The 25,559-nt window shown below is 41.5% G+C and overlaps 1 protein-coding gene across 2 annotated transcripts; it reads left to right on the forward strand.

The window, feature by feature from the left end:
• Positions 1 to 14,443: 14,443 nt before the first annotated feature.
• Positions 14,444 to 20,927, forward strand: LOC311105682 (uncharacterized protein). Of its 2 annotated transcripts, none has more exons than XM_084147899.1 (4): positions 14,444 to 14,577; positions 15,261 to 15,374; positions 19,668 to 19,710; positions 20,141 to 20,927. In XM_084147899.1, exons 1-4 carry the CDS (start codon positions 14,524 to 14,526, stop codon positions 20,350 to 20,352), a joined length of 423 nt encoding a protein of 140 aa, XP_084004025.1. In that variant the 5' UTR covers positions 14,444 to 14,523; the 3' UTR covers positions 20,353 to 20,927. The 2 variants fall into 2 exon arrangements, with proteins under 2 accessions (XP_084004025.1, XP_084004026.1); XM_084147900.1 differs by having other exon boundaries at positions 20,228 to 20,927.
• Positions 20,928 to 25,559: the final 4,632 nt, after the last annotated feature.

The raw sequence follows: 25,559 nt of genomic DNA on the forward strand, positions 1-25,559 counted from the left end.
AAATCTCCAATATGGAATCCAGACAAAAGGACACATTTCCACCGGTCTAATGTCCATTGCTCATGTTTCTGGCCCAAGCAGGTCTCTTCTTATTATTGGTGTCCTTTAGTAGTGGTTTCTTTGCAGCAATTCGACCATGAAGGCCTGATTTACACAGTCCCCTCTGAACAGTTGATGTTGAGATGTGTCTGTGACTCAAACTCTGTGAAGCATTTATTTGGAATGCAATGTCTGAGTCTGGTAACTCTAATGAACTTATCCTCTGCAGCAGAGGTCTTCCATTCCTGTGGCTGTCATAATGAGAGCCAGTTTCATCATAGCGCTTGATGGTTTTTGCGACTGTACTTGAAGAAACGTTCAAAGTTCTTGAAATGTTCCGTATTGACTGACCTTCATGTCTGTCGTTTCTCTTTGCTTATTTGAGCTGTTCTTGCCATAATATGGACTTGGTCTTTTACCAAATAGGGCTTTCTTCTATATATCCCCCCCCACCCCCCCTTTTCCTTGTCACAACACAACTGATTGGCTCAAACGCATTAAGAAGGGAATCAATTCCACAAATGTAACTTTTAAGAAGGCACACCTGTTAATTGAAATGCCTTCCACGTGAATACAGTGGCTTGCGAAAGTATTCACCCCCCTTGGCATTTTTCCTATTTTGTTGCCTTACAACCTGGAATTAAAATAGATTTGGGGGGGGGGTTGTATCATTTGATTTACACAAAATGCCTACCACTTTGAAGATGCAAAATAATTTTTGCTGTAAAACGAACAAGAAATAAGAAAAAAACTGAACTTGAGCATGCATAACTATTCACCCACCCCCAAAGTCAATACTTTGTAGATCCACCTTTTGCAGCAATTACAGCTGCAAGTCTCTTGGGGTATGTCTCTATAAGCTTGACACATCTAGCCACTGGGATTTTTGCCCATTCTTCAAGGCAAAACTGCTCCAGCTCCTTCAAGTTGGATGGGTTGCCTCTGGTGTACAGCAATCTTTAAGTCATACCACAGATTCTCAATTGGATTGAGGTCTGGGCTTTGACTAGGCCATTCCAAGACATTTAAATGTGTCCCCTTAAACCACTCGAGTGTTGCTTTAGCAGAATGCTTAGGGTCATTGTCCTGCTGGAAGGTGAACCTCCGTCCCAGTCTCAAATCTCTGGAAGACTGAAACAGGTTTCCCTCAAGAATTTCCCTGTATTTATCGCCATCCATCATTCCTTTAATTCTGACCAGTTTCCCAGTCCCTGCCGATGAAAAACATCCCCACAGCATGATGCTGCCACCAGCATGGGATGGTGTTCTCGGGGTGATGAGAGGTGTTGGGTTTGCGCCAGACAAAGCGTTTTCCTTGATGGCCAAAAAGCTCAATTTTAGTCTCATCTGACCAGAGTACCTTCTTCCATATGTTTGGGGAGTCTCCCACATTTCTTTTGGTGAACACCAAACATGTTTGCTTATTTTTATTTTTAAGCAATGGCTTTTTTCTGGCCACTCTTCCGTAAAGCCCAGGTCTGTGGAATGTACGGCTTAAAGTGGTCCTATGGAAAGATACTCCAATCTCCTCTTTGGAGCTTTTCAGCTCCTTCAGGGTTATCTTTGGTCTCTTTGTTACCTCTCTGATTAATGCCCTCCTTGCCTGGTCCATGAGTTTTGGTGGACGGCCCTCTCTTAGCAGGTTTGTTGTGGTACCATATTCTTTCCATTTTTTAATAATGGATTTAATGGTGCTCCGTGGGATGTTCAAAGTTTCTGATATTTTTTTATAACCCAACCCTGATCTATACTTCTATACAACTTTGTCCCTGACCTGTTTGGAGAGCTCCTTGGTCTTCATGGTGGCGCTTGCTTGGTAGTGCCCCTTGCTTAGTGGTGTTGCAGACTCTGGGGCCTTTCAGAACAGGTGTATATGTACTGAGATCATGTGACACTTAGATTGCACACAGGTGGACTTTATTTAACTAATTATGTGACTTCTGACTGTAATTGATTGCACCAGATCTTATTCAGGGGCTTCATAGCAAAGGGGGTGAATACATATGCACGCACCACTTTTGCGTTATTATTTTTTTATAAATGTTAGAAACAAGTAATTTTTTTAATTTCGCTTCACCAATTTGGACTATTTTGTGTATGTCCATTACATGAATTCCAAATTAAAATAAATGTACAGGTTGTAATGCAACAAAATAGGAAAAACGCCATGGAGGGTTTGAATACTTTTGCAAGGCACTGTACCTCATGAATCTGGTTGAGAGAATACCAAGAGTGTGCAAAGCTGTCATCAAGGCAAAGGGTGGCTATTTGAAGAATCTCAAATATAAAATATATTTTGATTTGTTTAACAATTTTTTTGGTTACTACATGATTCCATATGTGTTATTTGATAGTTTTGATGTCTTCAATATTACTCTACAATGTAATTTTTTTTTTTTTACAAATGAAGAACAACCCATGAGTAGGTGTTCTAAAACTTTTGACCGGTAGTGTATATACAGTGGGGAGAACAAGTATTTGATACACTGCCGATTTTGCAGGTTTTCCTACTTACAAAGCATGTAGTGGTCTGTAATTTTTATCATAGGTACACTTCAACTGTGAGAGACGTAATCTAAAACAAAAATCCAGAAAATCACATTGTATGATTTTTAAGTAATTAATTTGCATTTTATTGCATGACATAATTATTTGATCACCTACCAACCAGTAAGAATTCCGGCTCTCACAGACCTGTTAGTTTTTCTTTAAGAAGCCCTCCTGTCCTCCACTCATTACCTGTATTAACTGCACCTGTTTGAACTCGTTACCTGTATAAAACACACCTGTCCACACACTCAATCAAACAGACTCCAACCTCTCCACAATGGCCAAGACCAGAGAGCTGTGTAAGGACATCAGGGATAAAATTGTAGACCTGCACAAGGCTGGGATGGGCTACAGGACAATAGGCAAGCAGCTTGGTGAGAAGGCAACAACTGTTGATGCAATTATTAGAAAATGGAAGAAGTTCAAGATGACGGTCAAACACCCTCGGTCTGGGGCTCCATGCAAGATTTCACCTCGTGGGGCATCACTGACCATGAGGAAGGTGAGGGATCAGCCCAGAACTACACGGCAGGACCTGGTCAATGACCTGAAGAGAGCTGGGACCACAGTCTCAAAGAAAACCATTAGTAACACACTACGCCGTCATGGATTAAAATCCTGCAGCGCACGCAAGGTCCCCCTGCTCAAGCCAGCGCATGTCCAGGCCCGTCTGAAGTTTGCCAATGACCATCTGGATGATCCAGAGGAGGAATGGGAGAAGGTCATGTGGTCTGATGAGACAAAAATAGAGCTTTTTGGTCTAAACTCCACTCGCCGTGTTTGGAGGAAGAAGAAGGATGAGTACAAACCCAAGAACACCATCCCAACCGTGAAGCATGGAGGTGGAAACATCTTTATTTGGGGATGCTTTTCTGCAGAGGGGACAGGACGACTGCACCGTATTGAGGGGAGGATGGAATGGGCCGTGTATCGCGAGATCTTGGCCAACAACCTCCTTCCCTCAGTAAGAGCATTGAAGATGGGTCGTGGCTGGGTCTTCCAGCATGACAACGACCCGAAACACACAGCCAGGGCAACTAAGGAGTGGCTCCGTAAGAAGCATCTCAAGGTCCTGGAGTGGCCTAGCCAGTCTCCAGACCTGAACCCAATAGAAAATCTTTGGAGGGAGCTGAAAGTCCCTATTGCCAAGCGACAGCCCCTAAACCTGAAGGATCTGGAGAAGGTCTGTATGGAGAAGTGGGCCAAAATCCCTGCTGCAGTCTCTGCAAACCTGGTCAAGACCTACAGGAAACGTATGATCTCTGTAATTGCAAACAAAGGTTTCTGTACCAAATATTAAGTTCTGCTTTTCTAATGTATCAAATACTTATGTCATGCAATAAAATGCAAATTAATTACTTAAAAATCATACAATGTGATTTTCTGGATTTTTGTTTTAGATTTTGTCTCTCACAGTTGAAGTGTACCTATGATAAAAATTACAGACCTCTACATGCTTTGTAAGTAGGAAAACCTGCAAAATCGGCAGTGTATCAAATACTTGTTCTCCCCACTGTATATTAAAAATGCATTCTTGAACATGTGAACTTTATATGCCATAATTAAAAACTTGTATGGGATCTGTAAATACAGTTGAAGTCGGAAGTTTACATACACTTAGGTTGCAGTCATTAAAACTCGTTTTTCAACCACTCCACAAATTTCTTGTTAACAAACTATAGTTTTGGCAAGTCGGTTAGGACATCTACTTTGTGCATGACACAAGTAATTTTTCCAACAATTGTTTACAGACAGATTATTTCACTTATAATTCAATGTATCACAATTCCAGTGGGTCAGAAGTTTACATACACTAAGTTGACTGTGCCTTTAAACAGCTTGGAAAATTCCAGAAAATGATGGCATGGCTTTAGAAGCTTCTGATAGGCTAATTGACATCATTTGAGTCAATTGGAGGCCGCTCAGCAAGGAAGAAGCCACTGCTCCAAAACAGCCATAAAAAAGCCAGACTACGGTTTGCAACTGCACATGGGGACAAAGATCCTACTTTTTGGAGAAATGTCCTCTGGTCTGATGAAACAAAAATAAAACTGTTTGGCCATAATGACCATCGTTATGTTTGGAGGAAAAAGGGGGTTGCTTGCAAGCTGAAGAACACCATCCCAACCGTAAAGCACGGGGGTGGCAGCATCATGCTGTGGGGGTGCTTTGCTGCAGGTGGTACTGGTGCACTTCACAAAATAGATGGCATCATGAGGAAGGAAAATTATGTGGATATATTGAAGCAACATCTCAAGACATCAGTCGGGAAGTTAAAGCTTGGTCGCAAATGGGTCTTGCAAATGGACAATGACCCCAAGCAAACTTCCAAAGTTGTGGCAAAATGGCTTAAGGACAACAAAGTCAAGGTATTGGAGTGGCCATCACAAAGCCCTGACCTCAATCCTATACAAATGTTAAATTATGAGCCTAGTTAAGCAAAGGAGAAAGCACTTACCTATACCGGGAGAATGAAAGGATCTTTCCTGACTAGTCATGATTGGCTGAGATAATGGAGTGGTTGGCTTTGCCGAGAGATGAGTCCTGATTGGTCCGTGACATCACAGGCTTCTGTCTATAACAGAATGTGGGCTTCCCTGGTCAGTATACAGTATAGATCATCTTTGCTACAATAGATTTTTGAAAATATATAGCTTTGAACAACTGGAAAAGTGTTGTTACCGCTCTCCAAAACATTGCTGCCCTGAATTTAGCTGGGTTTTACCTTTTACTGCAGGGGGCTAAATCAGGGACACACAGAGTGATTATTGGTAGTCTTATACAAATCTACTTTGAAACAAAAGTATACACCTCACACACATGGTTATGGGCTTAAAGAAATAATACACCTGTACCATGTCAGAAATAGAGTTGAAATGTATTCAAGTTTGAGTTTGCATCCCAATATTACACTTTATATACACCACAGAAGACTGAAATATAACAAAACTGTTTGACATAGAAACATCGTTAAAAAAAAATAGTAGTAGCAACAGATCAATGGAATAGCCAATTAAAAGTGAAGCAGTCTGGGATTGCTTAGGGTGGGTCCATAACGATTCACGGTAATAGGCCATTACCAAAAGAAACTACCCCGGTATTGAAATAGAAGGAACTATTGAAAGCATACCTAAGGGGATGAACCTGTAGTAGATTATAGAACAGTAATGTTCAACAAATAATCTGGGTTAAACAAATACAAAAAGTAAAAGAGAGGATATAATTGAGTAAATTTGGACGGTTAAGATCACTAGGAAGGGGAGAACCCATTCCTGTTGTATGAGACTGTCAGGAGTTGTCAAGATTACATTGTGGGGATAAATTCCTCCGTAAAGTATGAGATAATTCTGGGGGACTAGTCAAGACTACCTATACAGTTAGGGGTGATTCCAGGTGTTGTGTGAAACTGTTTTGAATTACTTGTTATATAGAAAAGGTGGCTAGAGGAGGGAGAACCCATTTCTGTTGTATGAGACTGTCAGGAATTGTCAAGATTACATTTGAGGGGATAAATTCCTCTAACGGTATGAGATCATTCTGGGGGACTAGTCAAGACTACATAAACAGAAAGGGGTGATTCCAGGTGTTGTGTGAATGTGATATGAAAGTCGTATGAATATGGGAATGTTCGAACCCCAAGAGGGGAGCCAAATGTTGATATACGTCGATGATATACTGGTAGCAAACCCCTCAGAGGAGGGGTGTAAAAAGGATACTCTCCAGTTGTTAACCTTTATGGCAGGACAAGGACACAAGGTCAGTAAAAAGAAACTACAACTCTGGCAGAAAGAGGTAATTTATTTAGGTCACACGATAACGCAGGATGGGAGAACCCTAAACTTGTCAAGAAAAACAGCAATATTAGATGCTCCTAAACCTCCGAATAAGAAACAAATGATGAGCTTTTTGGGAATGATTAATTACTGTCGAGCATGGATTCCCCATTATGCGTTACACACTGGAAAATTGAGTGATCTTATCTATGGAAAAGCTATGGCAGCACATGATAAAATACTTTGGAATAACGAGGCTGATTTGCAATTTGAGGAAATTAAGCAATTATTGACCTCTTTAACAGTGCTGGCGTTTCCTAGATATGATAGACCATTTACTCAAACTGTGGATTGTAGAGAGGGATATATGACATCAGTACTGACACAAAAACATGGGGACAAAAATAAACTGGTTGCATATTTTTCTTCAAGACTTGATGAGGTGGCTCAGGCAATGCCTGTCTGTTTGCAATCAGTTGTGGCAGCTGCTAATGCAGTGCAGGATTCAGCTTCAATTGTACTATACCATGATCTAACCTTAAAAGTTCCACATGCAGTATCAATTCTGCTATTGGAACACAAGATGGCGTACATGTCACCAGCATGACACCTATCTTGTATGATAGTATTGCTGAACATGCCAAATCTAACTATTGAACGATGTACAACTTTGAATCCTGCATCATTAGTTCCTGTTGTAAATGATGGTAGTCCCCATAACTGTATTGAAGAAACTGAAAAAATAGTCCTACCCAGGCCTGACTTGACTATACCATGTTGTGAAGTAACAATGTTTGTTGATGGATCTTCTAGGAAGAATCCTGATGGCACCAATGCAACTGGTTATGCTGTGGTGACAGAGAACGAGGTTCTAGCTGCTGAATCCTTGCCAAGAAACTACTCTAGATAGTGGCATTAACAAAAGCATGCCAACTGGGTAAAGGGAAGGTTATAACTATCTATACCGATAGTGCATACGCCTTTAATACTGTACATGTCTTTGCTGCCCAGTGGAAGAATAGAGGAATGGTTACGACTTCGGGTAAACCAATTACACATGCAGAGTTGATTCTTGACCTCCTAAATGCAGTACTATTACCAAAAAAGCTCGCGATATGTAAATGCAAGGCGCATACTACAGGGAAGGATCGTATTACTTTGGGTAATGCAGTACGTAGTGAGGAGAAGGAGAGTGCAGGGGAACAACGTCGCCCCCCCCACCGGCCCTACCTCCCTATGAGGAGGGAGGGGCTGGAGGAGGAAGGGAAGACGAAGATGAGGAAGAGTAAAAGGTAGAGGAGTACAGGACAAGGGCAGAGAAAGTCAGACAGGATTTGAAAAGAGAGAAAGACAAGACAAGGAGAAAGCTAGAGAGGTACATGGCTGAGGCCAAGAGAAAGGGAGAAGAAGAAGAAAGCCAGAAAGAGAAGGCTAAGAAAGTAACTAGAGTACTAGGGTACAATAGGGGGGTCAAGGGACCGAAGGGTGGAAGACCCAGGTCCCTGAGGAGACTTGAACCCCACAACAAAAGTCCAGTTAGGAGAGAGGAACAGGAGGATTCAGAGCTAAGCTCAGGAGGGAGTGAGTATGAGTCAGGAGATGAGAGAGTAGGAGGGGGCCAGTACCCAATGATCGCCTTACCTAATCTATTGGCAGGGAATTAAGGGGCCCCAGCAACCTTAGATGTATACAGGCCATGAACACAAAGGGACGTGGCCCGAGCGGTAGAAGGAATGACCCACCCCAAAACAGGAATAGTAAGGTTTGGGCTGCCGTTAGAGGGCAGTGGGTTTCAGGGGATGCCCATAGGGCACTTTTGCCATGGGCCGATCGAAAATAACTGAATTGTGTAATAGCCTCAGAGAACATTACCATCGTCATGCAGAGTTCTCTAAAGTACATGAGTGTAAACAAGAGGATAGTGAGACTGTCAGCCAGTACTTAGAGGCTTAAAGATGTGTTTAACGCAAACAGTGGCATACCCGAGCCAGACCAGAGACAGGGGAGTGATACGCCCTACCATCAGCAACTAAAGATGGCGTTCCTCAGTGGAATGAGACCAGAGATAAGCAGAACCATTAAAAAGACCCTGATTGGCTGGGGCACAGCAACACTCATTAAGAGAGACCTAAAGGGAGTTGAGTCATGCCAACTCTCGGAGAGATAGTGAGGCCAGAACAAAGGAGCAGTGTCACAGTCTGTTTTGTTTTTTTGACAGTTCTGCTGGGAGTAGATTCTAGTGAGGAAGAGACTGAGGAGCCCATTGATCCAAGTTGTGAGGTGTTTGAATTGGCTACTATTGACCTAGCACTTCAACAGGAACAGAATTAAACAATAGGTTTATATTTTAATAAATTAATGCAACAGGTTTAAATCAGTAGATTACCGGAAGGTGGTTATGGGCTTGTTATTTATAGGTTTAGTGAATTTAATGAAGGGACAGTAGGAGACAACGTATAATATTTTTTTTTTTATAGATGCCTGGAATAAAATATCACTGCTTACTTATACGAAGTAAGGTATTATATTGGCAAATGAGAGAAATATGACATTAAGAAGGGTGAAAGGAACAATATATGGGGAAACAGATATTTCCTATGTTCTTGATTACATTTTGCATTTTGGCCATTTGGCAGACTCTCTTATCTGGAGAGGCTTACAGTTGGTGAGTGCATACGTTTTCATGCTGTAAAGAAAGGGGCAATCCTACGAGATAATGTCTGGCATAAGGATAAATTATTACATTTATTAAAGTCACTGTTTTGATATGCGAAAATATTGACACATGGGTAAAGCAATGTGTCAATAGGGGGATGGTAGAGCAGGTTAGATGGTAGAGCAGGTTAGGAAACACTTTGTGGCCTATGGTATAACAAATTACTAAAAATATATATATGTTTGGGTTCCAGATGTGTCATCTGTGCACATAATAATCACCAAGATAGACAGAGAGCACCCCAGGGGGAATATCCCCCTGGCAAAATATCCAGTCCAGCAATTGGAAATTGATTTTATAGAGTTATCACGGAGTGAAAGGAAGAAATTGGGTACAATGTCTGCCAATCGTACTAATGACTATCCGAATAACGCCAGATAAGAACGGATTGTCCCCCTTTGAGAAAGTGTTTGGAAGACCTTACAGAATGCCACAGTTGGCAGGACCAGAACAGGCAGACATAGAACTAGAGAATACACTAGCAGAACACATGAGAAAATTGTTCGTTAACCATACCCGTATGTCTAAGAATTTGTGCCCTACAGGAGAATTAAAGGAGAAGGTGACTCATAGTATACAACCTGGAGACTGGGTGTGGATCCAATCGTTGAGGAAAAAGGATTGAAAGCAGCCACGCTGGGAGGGACCATACCAAGTCCTATTGGTAACTGCCTTCGCTATAAGAATAGCTGAGAGAGCCACTTGGGTCCACATTACCCACTGCAAAAAGGTAGGCCCACATACCAACACTGTTGAACACACACATAGTTAAAGAGAAGAACTGACCACTAGGGTTCGGGGGTAAACTCTGTTAACGAAGAAACCCTACCCTGACCTTTCATCACTGTGGGGTGTTTATAGAGGTGTGGGTATGGGGAAGTACCAGGCAGGTGGGTCAGGGACAGGATTGGGATGGCGGTTTTGGGGATTTTGGGGGACTCTGAGCTGCATCATCATGTTAACCATATTATGGATTAATCCAGGTCAACCTAAACAGGGAAATTATGAACAAAATAATACCAAGGCACTGATTCGATCTCGTAGAAATACTGAAACCAAGAAAGACTATTGGGGAAATTATTATTTTATAGTTAAAGTCAGTTTAGGACAAGATGGGGGATTCAAGATACCATTCGACTTCTCCCATGAAGAGATAGGAGGTTTTGGGGGCTTTGGTAAGAAGTTAGGTCCTAGAAGGTATGGTAAATACATTTGCACTGGGGAACGCTTATGTCCTTGGGCAAGGGTGTTTAAACATACCTGGGGAACATACTATGAGAATGGAATGGACGCAGCACACCGATGGGGAATTAAACAAACCCATAATAAAGGTAAAACGGAACTGGTGATAACGGTAAAGTCAATTATGCAAGATGACATAGCAAGGAACTATTGGATCTGTGTTGATGATGTCGGGGCAAATACATGTGTGAGGCTCATTTTTCAGGAGAGAAATGAATCTTCCACCCCCGAGACAGAACAGCAGGTAGATCTAATGTTATCACCAGCGGTATCAAAAAATAGTCTAATACCCCTTGGAAGGCCCTCAGAAGGAATCTTAAATAGCACTAAACCACCAAGGGTAGAAGATTTCCTCTTGCAGGAAATGAACCAAGGAGAAGTAGAAGGATTTTCAAATGAGAACTTCTGGGTAAGAAGGATGAACTACACAGCTAGGGCGTTGGGTCAAACTAATTGTTATGCTATTCAACAGGTAGGCCAACCTTTCTAACTGCACCTATGCCTCAGACCATGTTCTCTTGTGTGATAGATTTGGGATCAAACCAAACCTCACCTAATTGTTCTGATATTAAAATAACCACTCTTAAAAAGGATAATACTAAGGCACCCAAATTCACCATGAACCCCAGAGATTATCAATGTTATAGATACCAAAGTAATGCAAATCGCAGATCAGATTGGAGAAGGGTTTACAACAACGTTTTTCTGGTGGGTTACAATTAATAAAAATGTTGACTGGATTAATTACATCTACAAAGGTTCGTTAATTAGACAAGGGATGCAGTGAAGGGAATCTCAGACCAACTATCCGCCACCTCACACATGACCTGACAGAATAGGTTGGCTCTCGATATGCTTTTAGCAGAGAAGGGCGGGAGTTTGCCAGATGGTGGGAGGTCATTGTTGTACGTTTATCCCCAACGATACAGCCCCAGATGGTACAGTAACTAGACCACTGGCCGGTCTCACGGCATTAAGTGAAGAATGGGCTGAGAACTCGGGGGTGAATACATCAATGACTGGTTGGTTTGATCAAATGTTTGGTAAATGGAAAACTATTCTGGGTGCAGCTATAGCGTGTATGGGTATGCTTGTTCTTTGTGGATGTTGTCTTATTCCCTGTGTCCGAGGGTTGGTGAGCAAGGCATTGGAGTATGCAGTATCACAGCAGATGATGAGATACGGCCCAATCCCGGACTCCGACCTAAGGAATGAAGAATATGACCCACCAGGCTTGATGGAGGACGACGACGATTCAGATAGTTTGAGACTGGATGAAACTTTTCTTAGTTCTAATGTGTGAAGGTTGCAGTGAAAATCTAACGAAGAACTGTGACTGGATGTTTTCCTAGAACTATAAATCTCTAGTTTAAAAGTTATTGTAATGATTTTTTGTGTATTAAAGTCTTGTTTTAAGTATGATGTACTAGTTAACCGATATTGCAGGATGTGATGAAGCAAATGTTCTTCACTATAGGCTTAGACTGTTGTTTCCAGATAGTGGGTAAACAGGTTAGGTACCATTGCTAAAGAGTAACGTTACACTTTTAATCATGGGGTAACCCTGATGAACCTGTATTGAATGAGACAATTTTTTATGTTTTTATATGCAAATCAATTTAAATGCTTCAATGTGTGGATGTAGTAGTAGATGCATCTAATTTAAATGTTGATATTTGGTTGCATTTTCAACCAAACACAATTCAATATTACTTTTGTAATACAGTAAATAGCCTAAAGTTAAGGCTATCTTACAAACAAATGTAACATTCAACCTTAAAATGAGTAACACATCCATGGCCAACGCCACATTTTGAGGTTGCTGTAACAACGCATTTCTTATTATATAATCATATAGAGTGTGCATGTTGAAGATAGCATGCATAGGTCATAGCAGGTATGTGGAGATCTTCACAATTGCTTTAATAATCTGCACAGAATCTCGAATGGCATTTATCACTAGCACCATCTAGTGTTAACATAATCTCAATTGCAATCCAGGTCATTTAGTTGTGCTATTACATGAAGCACAGTGATACCACATTAATCTATTGTATAAGAAACTAAATATCTGACATTGTTTTTCCATTGGAATTTGGTTCTGCTTTTAGATGGTTGAAAGCATAGTGATAACACATAGGACATTCAACTAACTTTTGGATGTCTTTTTGAGTGGGTGAACATACAGTTGAAGTCGGAAGTTTACATACACTTAGGTTGGAGTCATTAAAACTCGTTTTTCAACCACTCCACAAATTTCTTGTTAACAAACTATAGTTTTGGCAAGTCGGTTAGGACATCTACTTTGTGCATCTACTTTGTGCATGACACAAGTCATTTTTAGACCTCAGAAAATAAATTGTAGTCCTCCACAAGTCTGGTTCATCCTTGGGAGCAATTTCCAAACGCCTGAAGGTACCACGTTCATCTGTACAAACAATAGTACGCAAGTATAAACACCATGGGAACACTCAGCTGTCAAACCACTCAGGAAAGAGATGTGTTCTGTCTCCTAGAGATGAACGTACTTTGGTGCGAAAAGTGCAAATCAATCCCAGAACAACAGCAAAGGACCTTGTGAAGATGCTGGAGGAAACAGGTACAAAAGTATCTATATCCACAGTAAAACGAGTCCTATATCGACATAACCTGAAAGGCCGCTCAGCAAGGACGAAGCCACTGCTCCAAAACCGCCATAAAAAAGCCAGATTATGGTTTGCAACTGCACATGGGGACAAAGATCATACTTTTTGGAGAAATGTCCTCTGGTCTGATGAAACAAAAATAGAACTGTTTGCCCATAATGACCATCGTTATGTTTGAAGGAAAAAGGGGGTTGCTTGCAAGCTGAAGAACACCATCCCAACCGTGAAGCACGGCGGTGGCAGCATTATGCTTTGGGGGTGCTTTGCTGCTGAAAGGACTGGTGCACTTCACAAAATAGATGGCATCATGAGGAAGGAAAATTATGTGGATATATTGAAGCAACATCTCAAGACATCAGTCAGGAAGTTAAAGCTTGGTCGCAAATGGGTCTTCCAAATGGACAATGACCCCAAGCATACTTCCAAAGTTGTTGCAAAATGGCTTAAGGACAACAAAGTCATGGTATTTGAGTGGCCATCACAAAGCCCTGACCTCAATCCTATAGAAAATTTGTGGGCAGAACTGAAAAAGCGTGTGCGAGCAAGGAGGCCTACAAACATGACTCAGTAACACCAGCTCTGTCAGGAGGAATGGGTCAAAATGCACGCAACTTATTGTGGGAAGCTTGTGGAAGGCTACCCGAAATGTTTGACCCAAGTTAAACAATTTAAAGGCAATGCTACCAAATCCTAATTGAGTGTATGTAAAATTCTGACCCACTGGGAATGTGATGAAATAAATAAATGCTGAAATAAATCATTCTCTCTACTATTATTCTGACATTTCACATTCTTAAAATAAAGTGGTGATCCTAACTGACCTAAGACAGGGAATTTTTACTAGGATTAAATGTCAGGAATTGTGAAATACTGAGTTTAAATGTATTTGGCTAAGGTGTATGTAAACTTCTGACTTCAACTGTAGGTTGTAATCTCATTGATCAACGTCTCAACCAAATATTACCCAATTATCCACGTTGAAATGAAGTGGTGTGCCCAGTGTTGTTGTTTTTGAGCTAAATCTGGTCACAAATCCCTGGACACTGCGTTGTGTTTGCCCTGGCTGCTCCTTACCTGTAGCATTACATCTGACCCCAGGCAGCCTGGCCTGCACTGGCATCTGCTAGACCAGGATGCCAAAGCAACGATGTCCAACCAACAACCACACTATGAATGTAAATTGGCCTATATGACTTAACATATTGCCGCCTGTGTCGGCCAGAGTGTGTCTAGAGCTTCCCTGACTCTCAAGGAGGTGATGGCACACCTGAGGGATAAACGTAATAATAAACGTGGAGGAAAAGATTACTGCCTCTCTATTTCTGTACCGCAAAGCTCTTTATTGGTCTTAGCCTGCCGTGGCAGAGAATGTGAGTGTGCGTGTGATTTTGTGTGTGTGTGTGTGTGTTTTCCATCCACCTCCCGCAAAGCGCACTCCACTGACTGTTTGGATCTATCAGCGTGTACATGATCTCTCTTCCACGGCTGGACTGAGGAAATAAGGGACATTAACAATATCACAGCAGCCTATCCCAGGCATCAAGGAATAGTTGTCACGATGATAGTTACCATGTTAACAGCTATGTACATGGTGGTCAGAGTAGTTGAAAAGGTAAGACATGCCGTTAACAGCTGGTCCAACTTGTGGAGTTAGATATGTAATTTTGAGGTCATTCAATCTGTATGTTTGACTTTGAACCACTTTATTGCACATTTGATAGGCTTTGGTATGCTTCAAGCTGCTAACTGTCTAAATAACGTCATCAAATGTCATAATGAAGTGCACGAAAGAGTTGTCCATGTATGTAATATCTATGGTGCTACGATGCTACGTATAGTTTAGTTTATCAGGATCCCCATTTAGCCTTTGCTATATCATTGTGTGAGTTTTCTTTTTTGGGGGGTGTATGGAATTCTGTCTGATTAGCTTTTTTTATGTGAGCATGAATATCTTAGATAGCTTTGTCCACAGTGAGTGCTTTTAATTAGAAAATATTGAGGAAGTTGTCCTGATTATTGTTCTGTACGCGTGAAAAGGAAAGTGAACTGAGGGTCAATACTCAACTTGATCTCATAATTTCACTTCAGGATTTTATGTAATTGAATGAACATACACACACACACCAATTGAAGAGGCTTTAATTCTCTCTCACACACATAGAGTCAGGGTTTAATGCTCCTCTCTCTCATGCTACGCACGCACACACACACGACGAGTGTTCCACTGGCATTTAGGTAAACAGGAAGTTCAGGAACACACACACACAAATGTAATCCTTTCCATGTCTATCCCAGATAGGAGTGCGGTTTGCGCGCAGTGATCCTCCCTTGCCTTTCATGGTGACCCAGACTCTGCCCTGGCAGGTGCACCACGTGTCTCAAAAAAGGAGAAGCAGCGCAACAGCTGAGGTCAGTAACTCAAACATTCCCATCCACCATTTGCCACTGCCAGCACCACACCCTAACACCACCTCAACACCTCATCCTCTCACCTCACCCCTCCCAAAAACATACCTCCAATGTGTCATGGCAGCATGTTTGTGGAATAACGTGAACAACTCAAACAACCACTTAGATTTCAAGCCATTTCAGATACCTCTTCATTTAATGTTTTTGATTAGTTAACGTCGCACACAATGTGCTGTGCTGAGGTGACTGCTGTGGAGTAGGAGTCATATTCTCACCCACTGCATGTTCTTGAATAAGTGAATGTTGACTGAGGTCCTTGACTTAACATCCAGCCAGGCAGTAGTCATGTGTTACAGCAGCAGTGAAGGCTCAGGCTGGGAATGGGATTAAGAGTAGGATGTGGGGGATGGTATCAGTGTACAAGAGAGCCTGTGGAGAGAGGGGGAAGATAGGCCATGCTACAGTTGAAGTTGGAAGTTTACATACACTTAGGTTGGAGTCATTAAAACTTGTTTTTCAACCACTCCACAAACTTCTTGTTAACAAACTATAGTTTTGGCAAGTCGGTTAGGACATCTACTTTGTGCATGACACAAGTAATTTTTCCAACAATTGTTTACAGACAGATGATTTCACTTATAATTCACTGGATCACAATTCCAGTGGGTCAGAAGTTTACATACACTAAGTTGACTGTAACTTTAAACTGCTTGGAAAATTCCAGAAAATGATGTCATGGCTTTAGAAGCTTCTGATAGGCTAATTCACATCATTTGAGTCAATTGGAGGTGTACCTGTGGATGTATTTCAAGGCCTACCTTCAAACTCAGTGCCTCTTTGCTTGACATCATCGGAAAATCAAAAGAAATCAGCCAAGACTACAGAAAAAAAATTGTAGACCTCCACAAGTCTGGTTCATCCTTGGGAGCAATTTCCAAATGCCTGAAGGTACTACGTTAATCTGTACAAACAATAGTACCAAGTATAAACACAATGGGACCACGCAGCCATCATACCGCTTAGAAAGGAGATGAGTTCTGTCTCCTAGAGATTAACGTACTTTTGTGCGAAAAGTGCAAATCAATCCCAGAACAACAGCAAAGGACCTTGTGAAGATGCTGGAGGAAACAGGTGCAAAAGTATCTATATCCACAGTAAAACGAGTCCTATATCGACATAATCTGAAAGGCCGCTCAGCAAGGAAGAAGCCACTGCTCCAAAACTGCCATAAAAAAGCCAGACTATGGTTTGCAACTGCACATGGGGACAAAGATCATACTTTTTGGAGAAATGTCCTCTGTTCTGAGTAAACAAAATTTTAACTGTTTGGCCATAATGACCATCATTATGTTTGGAGGAAAAAGGGGGTGACTTGCAAACCGAAGAACACCATCCCAACCGTGAAGAACGGGGGTGGCAGCATCATGCTGTGGGGGTGCTTTGCTGCAGGACGGACTGGTGCACTTCACAAAATAGATGGCATCATGAGGAAGGAAAATTATGTGGATATGTTGAAGCAACATATCAAGACATCAGTCAGGAAGTTAAAGCTTGGTTGTGGCAAATGTGGCAAAATGGCTTAAGGGCAACAAAGTCAAGGTATTTGAGTGGCCATCACAAAGCCCTGACCTCAATCCTATAGAAAGTTTGTGGGCAGAACTGAAAAAGCATGTGCGAGCAAGGATGCCTACAAACCTGACTCCGTTACACCAGCTCTGTCAGGAGGAATGGGTCAAATCTTCACCCAATTTATTGTGGGAAGCTTGTGGAAGGCTACCCGAAACGTTTGACCCAAGTGAAACAATTTAAAGGCAATGCCTCCAAATACTAATTGTGTGTATGTAAACTTCTTACCCACTGGGAATGTGATGAAATAAATAAAAGCTGAAATAAATCATTCTCTCTACTATTACTCTGACATTTCACATTCTTAAAATAAAGTGGTGATCCTAACTGACTTAAGACAGGACATTTTAATAGGATTAAATGTCAGGAATTGTGAAAAACTGAGTTGAAATGTATTTGGCTTAGGTGTATGTCAACTTCCGACTTCAACTGTATCTGAGAACTATTTCATGAGAAAGAATGGAATTTGAAAAGAAAGTTACGTGGCCGCAGTCAATAACTTTTGGTATTACAATAACAAGACAAAGCAGCCTTTGCTTTTGAAAAGCCTGATCTGAAATTACTTTAAAATGGTTGCTGTCAGACATGATGTAGGCCTCAGCTCCACAGAGACAGACAGACAGGCAGACAGGCAGGCAGGCAGGCCGATAGGTACAGTAGACAGACAGATGAACAGGCAGGCCAAACCAAGGCTTCACCTCCTCCAGCAGGTGGTACCTGTAATCCCTATTGAGGGGATTTGTGTCTGCGGACATTACCTAGACTGGAGATTGGAGAGGTAGTAGGTGTGGCTCTGCTAAAGGTCAAGGACCAAAGTTGTGTCAAAAACATGTGCAGCTTTAGCTGTGTGATCTCTGGTTAAAGGGATAGCAATCTGCTGATATAATGAACTTAACAAATGTACAGAGGAAGGGAAGTATATAATGGTCTAGAGGTATCTACAGTGGCTTGCGAAAGTATTCACCCCCCTTGGCATTTTTCCTATTTTGTTGCCTTACAACCTGGAATTAAAATAGATTTTTGGGGGGTTTGTATTACTTGATTTACACAACATGCCTACCACTTCCACTTTGAAGATGCAACATATTTTTATTGTGAAACAAACAAGAATAAGACCAAAAAACGGAAAACTTGAGCGTGCATAACTATTCACCCCCCCCCCCCCCCCCCCAAGTCAATACTTTGTAGAGCCACCTTTTGCAGCAATTACAGCTGCAAGTCTCTTGGGGTATGTCTCTATAAGCTTGGTACACCTAGCCACTGGGACTTTTGCCCATTCTTCAAGGCAAAACTACTCCAGCTCCTTCAAGTTGGATGGGTTCCACTGGTGTACAGCAATATTTAAGTAATACTACCGATTCTCAATTGGATTGAGGTCTGGGCTTTGACTAGGCCAGCAAACGTATTTGCTTATTTTTATCTTTAAGCAATGGCTTTTTTTCTGGCCACTCTACCGTAAAGCCCAGCTCTGTGGAGTGTACGGCTTAAAGTGGTCCTATGGACAGATACTCCAATCTCCGCTGTGGAGATTGGAGTATAATTTCACTTCACCAATTTCACCAATTTTGTGTATGTCCATTACATGAAATCCAAATAAAAATCCATTTAAATTACAGGTTGTAATGCAACAAAATAGGAAAAACGCCAAGGGGGATGAATACTTTTGCAAGTCACTGTAACAGTGCTCAGTATAGTTTCCCCAGACATTTATTATGAAAATCTCATGAAATCATTAGAGGGTGCATACTTTTTGTTAGTCTGCCATACTCATCAGATGCCATAGAGGGTGCCATAGTCATTCTGACACAAAGAGACAAAAGCATACTGACAGAGGGATGTATTGCATAACTTAGCCTTTTCTATGCCATTGTGATGATAGAATTACACAATAAACAGCTAATTAACAACACATTTGGATCCAACAATGCACAGCATTTTCAATGCCTCTGGGCCCTACATTCTTGTATTGCTGAATGCTACAATCATCAATTACCAACATTTCCAGAATTGGCTACTGAAACACCACTACAAAATTACATTGCTGCCTGTCTGCAAGTTGGGCTGTCTTGGAATGGCATGTGAAGAATGACGCAATCATGTTCCAAACATTCCACCTCTGACGTTTACACTGAGCAAACAGGAAATGGACAATAAGGCATGCCTGCAGTAGCCTAGCAATTAATGTGTGTGTTTGTGAGTGTGTGTGTGTGTGTGCGTGCAGGCGCACGTATGTGTAAGTGATAGGGATGCAATCTGCAGTTGCTACATCCATTATTTTAAACGTATATATTATATGTAACCATTGATTCTGGAAGAATATAACCTATAAATGCCTCGTGAGCTTAGTTTAACTGCAGAACCCCATCAGAACCCGAAATATAAGCTTGTTTTACTCCAATGTTTGTAAACAAAGCAAATGGAAACGAACACTGTATATCCTCAAAACAAGGTTAAAACTATAATTTTGATATCATGGATGGTCAGTCCTTGCATCCATAGCTCTGTCTATGAATTTGAGAGTGGTTACTTTTCTCCAGCCCAATCCCCTCAACTTTTCACCAAAATAGTTGTTATTGTTTCAACTGCAGATTGCCCCTTTAACATCTTTTGTTGTAATGCTTTTGATTGTAGCTTCTTTGGCAGTTTACATTGTATTCTTCTTTACAGTATGATGGCCAGAGGAGGAACAGCATAGGAGTGTTCAGAAAGAGTGAGTATGAGACCAAACAATTTTTAAAAGAGTGAAATGCGCACATCTAGAAAACATTTCCCAGGTGCTGGATCCAAAAGCAAAACATTTATATATATATATGTTTTAATTGGCACATTGGTATGCTGCTCCCACAGTGTTTAATGAGAAACGGACAACGGTTTGACTGGGTCTTCCTCATTACAACCCAGTTACGGGTCAAAACATCATTTTCTCTGTAAAACACTTCGGAAGCAGTATACGAGTATGTGGATTTATATTTTTCTTATCCGTGACACCAGAACAGTCCGTGGCAATATAGCTATAATAATAAAGTATAATCACCTACCAACATAAAGGCTTGCTGAAATGTTTCATAACTTCTTAACCCTTAACGTTACAAACCACTTGTGCCTTACTGCTTATGTACTTGCTACGTTGTTACATACAGTAAATTCGGACCTCTTCCCCAATGCAACGCTGGCTGTTGCTGTTGCCACTTTGGCTGTGCCCTGTCTCCTGACGTGCAATCGGAAAGACTCCACGTGCAGCAACGGGTGTGCAGCGGCGCCCCTCAGCCCCACCCTGCCTGTGGAGAAAGCTGCCGCAACCATCCAGAACCAGTTCAGGAAGTACCAGCAGAAGAAGAAGGAGACCAAGTAAAGTCACACCCGCACCACCGGAGCTCTGCAAGACAGACAGATGGACAGACGGACACCAATACACCCGCAGGGGACACTGACAGACATACAGACAGACAGACAGACAGACAGACAGACAGACAGACAGAGTCCTCTCTAAAATGTAAAGAGCAGAGGATCAAACATTTAATCTAACTCCATTACCCATCTTACATAGCACGTATACCAAAGTAAATAGTGTAGATTGACTTTATACATGTCGAATATTTTACAGACACACATACATTCAACCACTCATTTAACGCACAAAATATTACACACATCCTGTATCATACTATGTGACTAAATATATATGTATGTATGAATAATATGTCCTTCATATGCTTATGTACATATTTGTATTTGTGAAGATAATTATGTGCGAGAGTATCTTTGCGTGTGTGTGTGTGTGTCAGCGAGCATGTGAGAGTGTCAGCGTCTGTGTGAGAGCATGCACATTGTACTGTATGTATTGCAGTATGTATCATATTTGAAAGATGAATAGATGGATTGTAAATGCAAAAAACAGATACACCCAACACACTAAATTAAACTCCTTAGTAATCCTGGATTGGTGTTCTTTATGTTGTTGCACTGACCTCTTGTGTCGAGGTAATGAATTGCTCTAATTTCACATCGATGTTATTCCGACTGTATAATCAATCATTCTTGTGATATTTTCTTAAATACACCCCTTTATCCAGCAGAAAGGAAAGGATGGAAAAAGGAAGACATGACTCATAGAAAGATAGCTTTATTGCACAAGGTGTTGGAGTACTCTTTTTCTGGTTTTGTTTGTTTTCATAGAAAAAAAAAACGGTAGAGTTAAACAAGCAATTGCAAATTGAAGCAACTTTTCCATAAAAGTTTAAGAACTCTGTATTTTTTTTAACGATTTTTCCCCTCAACCCTTTCCTTTTTATTTTTATAACCAACAAATAATTCAGAGCATGCAATGCCGTTTTTCCTCAACAGAAATTTCAAAAAAAATAAAAAAATAAACAAAAAATTAAATCAATACAAAGCAATCAATGGCCCAAAATATTTAAAATCAACAATACTTCTTGAAAAAGAGGACGCAATTGTGAAAGCAATATGTGGTCCACTCTGGATTTATTTTGCCCCATTCAAAAATCGAATTGTAAGTAGTGTTACTATACGTCTATAGTTTTCTTTAACCCTCTCCTGTTTCAAGTTATAACTTTAATCAAAGTTTACATTGTGCCCTGGTTTCATCTGGAGATGTCGAAAATAGTACGCATTTATACAAAACACTTTGCTATGTACAAGTCTTTAATAGTGGGGTAGCAATGCTGTTGGGGCAGGAGGTGCAGGGAGGGGGGAATCTGAGACCCTCTTGAGACCTGGTACTAACATGTCCTGGTAATGGATCTGTGGTCACATCCGGTCACACCCTATCAAATTGGGCTGTAGTAGACATTTTGAACAAATCTGATCACAAGACACATGTTATTACCAGGTGTAAATGAGGGTCTGATTGGTCAAATAGGTGGGGCAAAGGTCAGGGTAGGGTGGGGAGGGGAGGGAGTTTGATTCCTGACCCCGCCCAATATGCACACAGCTTTTCCTGTGATTGGTTGGAGCTAGGGAGTCCCTGATTCCAAATGGCTAAACAGGCCTGCCCCTTCACGTGACACTACTGTGCGTCTCAAAGCAAACCATTTCAAAATAATTGCATAACCAAGGAAGCCAAAACAAAATAAACAGTATCATAATAATATCAACGGAAAGGAAAGGTTCTTCTCTCTGCAGACTCCCTGTCCTGTTCACTGTCTGCAACAGACAGGGAGCGTGAGTGTTGTCAGTTATGAGCAGTTATAACAGTTATATGTATGTCCGGAATAGGAGTACTGTGCAGGGACACAATGACAATGGTAAGACACATGTGCTGTCTTCACTAAGTTCAGTCATGAGACGTCATGGAGGTTGTCAACAGAACACACCCTTGGAAGGTACAAACAACAGGTTACATTTGCTTCTCCCTTTGTAATCTCTTCCTCTCTTAACACCTGAAGTAGGGTCATACTTCTAAATTGGCCTTAGATTTGGGGACGTACACAATAAGAATGTGGGTTGGGCACTGTGGCATTGCCCACCAATGTTACCTGAATCCCCATGTGCCAGGGTTAGGTGTGCCAGGGTTAGTTGTGCCAGGGTTGGTTGTGCCAGAGTTAGGCTGTAAACTGAAATCAACAGGGGAGGTTGCCTCAGCTAAGTGACTCAGTGCTGAAGCTGCTACTCACTAACTATCCACTGTAACTGCTTATAAACGGTTAAAGGTTCCCTGAAATCTTTATTTCTTATGTTAGTGATGTCCCTCACCCTTTCCACAGGTACAATTAAAAGAGGGTTGTGCTGACCGCAATGAACACTCTTTACCTCACTGACCACAAAAACCACTATGATCACAAAACTACCTCAGTGTCTACTCTCCAACCACAGTGGACCACAGGGGCAACTCCAAACCAAATCAACCACAGGTCTGATGTTATTAGACACAGTAACCACACTGGCTGCCATGGGGTTCACTGACCACAAGCCATTCTGACCATTACAAAATGCTAATCGACAGCATTAGTTTGCAACCGGCCTCACTGGTTAAGGTACTAGCCATCATTGGGCCTTAACTACTTACAGTAGATACTTTGGTTTGCATCCTGAATGGCATGTTTGGTGTAGTTCTGCTCCTGCACTGTAGCTACCTATGTACCTGGCAGAGGGGCAAACGCCCTTGAGGCCATAGCATCAATGTTCACATCCCCAAACTCGGCCTCAGATACTGTAGCTAACGCTCTATTTCATCTATCTATATCTTTCTTGGTTGTGCTAGCCGTTTCACGTTCTCCACTTTCTCATCTTCCTCCACTCTTCCTCTTAACCCACGGCTTCTTCCACTGAGCGATTGTCTCATTATTTATATTTTCATATATTTTCAATTACGATGACTTTATATCTCTCTGCTTTATTGAATAGTTATATATTTGCTATATATTTAGATATAAATATATGTACATATATTTTACCACAAATATTATATATATATTTTTTTTTTATATTGCGAGAGCCCTGATGTGAAATTGTCCATTGCAAACATTGGGAGCAATTCTTTTTTTGGGGGACATTTCTTTGTCATGGGGCTAAGCTTTGGGTGTAGAAAAAAAGAAACTCGACAATAAGCTTAAATACATTTTAGTGGGATGGGGGGGCCTTAGACAACATATTGATTCTTGAGACCACTTAATTTCACAAGACTAACTCATGTCCACCTGCCATCTCTTCCATCTCTTCCATCCTTCCCTAAACACTTAAACCACTGTTTTGTCTGCCTAATCTTGCCATCTTGCCCTTCAAATCAATCATTATCATGTTTGTATAGTCTCCTCTGTTTCAATCTGAAATCGGTTTATCCATCCATCTTTCTGTCTGTTTCATCTTTTATCAGTCTGTCTGTCTGTTGTCCTGCAGTCCGTTTGTCAGTCAGTCCCAACTATTGTCATAAATGTCTCTCTGCCTAGCAGAGTGTGCTAGAAGGTGACAGTGAGACTGTATGGATGGGGGTGTAGGGTATGGAGGATGGGGGTGTGGGGTATGGATGATGGGGGTGTGGGGTGGTGGGGATGGGTTGGAGGTGTTTGGGTAGACAGAGGGGTAGTATGAAGGAATGGGGGTATGTGGCACCAAGCGCAAATGAACGACAGAACAAAGGGTATTCTTCCTGCTTCAGGGGGATGGAGAGAACAAGAGAGAGGACCAAGAGGAGGGGTGGTCATTTCACCCCTGCACCTCTAATGCACGGCAAATCAACTCCCTCTGTCCATCTTCCTCGCCATCTCCAAGGCGATGCTGCCAGTGTCAATCACACCGGCCAACCAAAGTCCAGAAGGGAGAGACCGACATGTGACATCATACAGTGTGACATCATCGTCCCCAAACCACTGTCACAAGTAGCAGATGGACAGGAGGTTTGTAACGCACGCCTCCGCCAAGGAGTCAGCATACAGATTGATTAAAAAGGTCCACTGCAGGTGTTTACCAGCCACATGTATACATATTTACACATATACACGCACACACGCAGGCTCGTGAAGGTTCTGTGAATCCATTCTACCATATTTTAATGCACATGAGTTTATATATTCCAAAAGAAGAAGAGAAAAACAAACAGAAAAAAAATACAGTTTAGATTCATCTTTCGAATGAAGACGATTCCTGTTTTTTTCCCCCTCTCTCTGTTTCCTGTTGTCCTATAAAATAGTCAGTAACACTCTATACTGTGTCATGAATTGCATGAAAAAAGTTCCCCCAAGGCTCCTCCAACATCATCGTTGAAACCAAAGTCTGTTACCTGTTTGTGTGAGTCCGTACCAGGATGGCTTTGGAGGGCCAGAGACAGACACCAAGGTTGTTGGTTTATGCATAAGCACTTTCCATGGCAATGCGCTGCTGTATGAACTCTGAACTCTCTGTTCAGAGACGTGAAAAGAAACACATAAAACGGTCTAAAACATCTAGACAGGTTTATGTGAAACTCTACATCTCTTAGTACTTGGTTTTTCATTTACCGTTCTGAATTCAAGAAAACAAGTGCACATGGAACGTATTTCGTGCATAAGTTCTGAGGTGTCTTAACAGATAATTACAGATAATTAGAGAGAGAGAGAGAGAAGGATAGAGAGAGAGAGAGAAGAGAGAGAGAGAGAGAGAGAGAGAGAGAGAGAGAGAGAGAGAGAGAGAGAGAGAGAGAGAGAGAGAGAGAGAGAGAGAGAGAGAGAGAGAGAGAGAGAGAGAGAGAGAGAGAGAGAGAGAGAGAGAGAGAGAGAGAGAGAGAGAGAGAGAGAGAGAGAGAGAGAGAGAGAGAGAGAAAGAAAGTAAGTTTGCAAAAACAAATATTAAAATTATGTTGAGTTTGGCAAGTTATTTCCAGGTAAAATAAAATAAAAATTGATAGAGAGAGGAAGAGAAAGAGAGAGAGAAACAGAAAGAGAGAAAAAGATAAACAGACAGAGAAAAAACAAACAGGCAGAAAGCAGACCATCTCCTGTGCTATAAAAACCCCAATCTGGCCCCTGCCGAGCGGCCTGACAGTGCAGGAGTCAGGTGTGTGTACAGTGCCTTGCAAAAGTATTAAGCCCCCTTGGATTTCTTCCTATTTTGTTACATTACAACCTG

This window comes from Coregonus lavaretus, assembly GCF_964263955.1.
Source record: "Coregonus lavaretus genome assembly, chromosome: 30".
Taxonomy (NCBI): Eukaryota; Metazoa; Chordata; class Actinopteri; order Salmoniformes; family Salmonidae; genus Coregonus; species Coregonus lavaretus.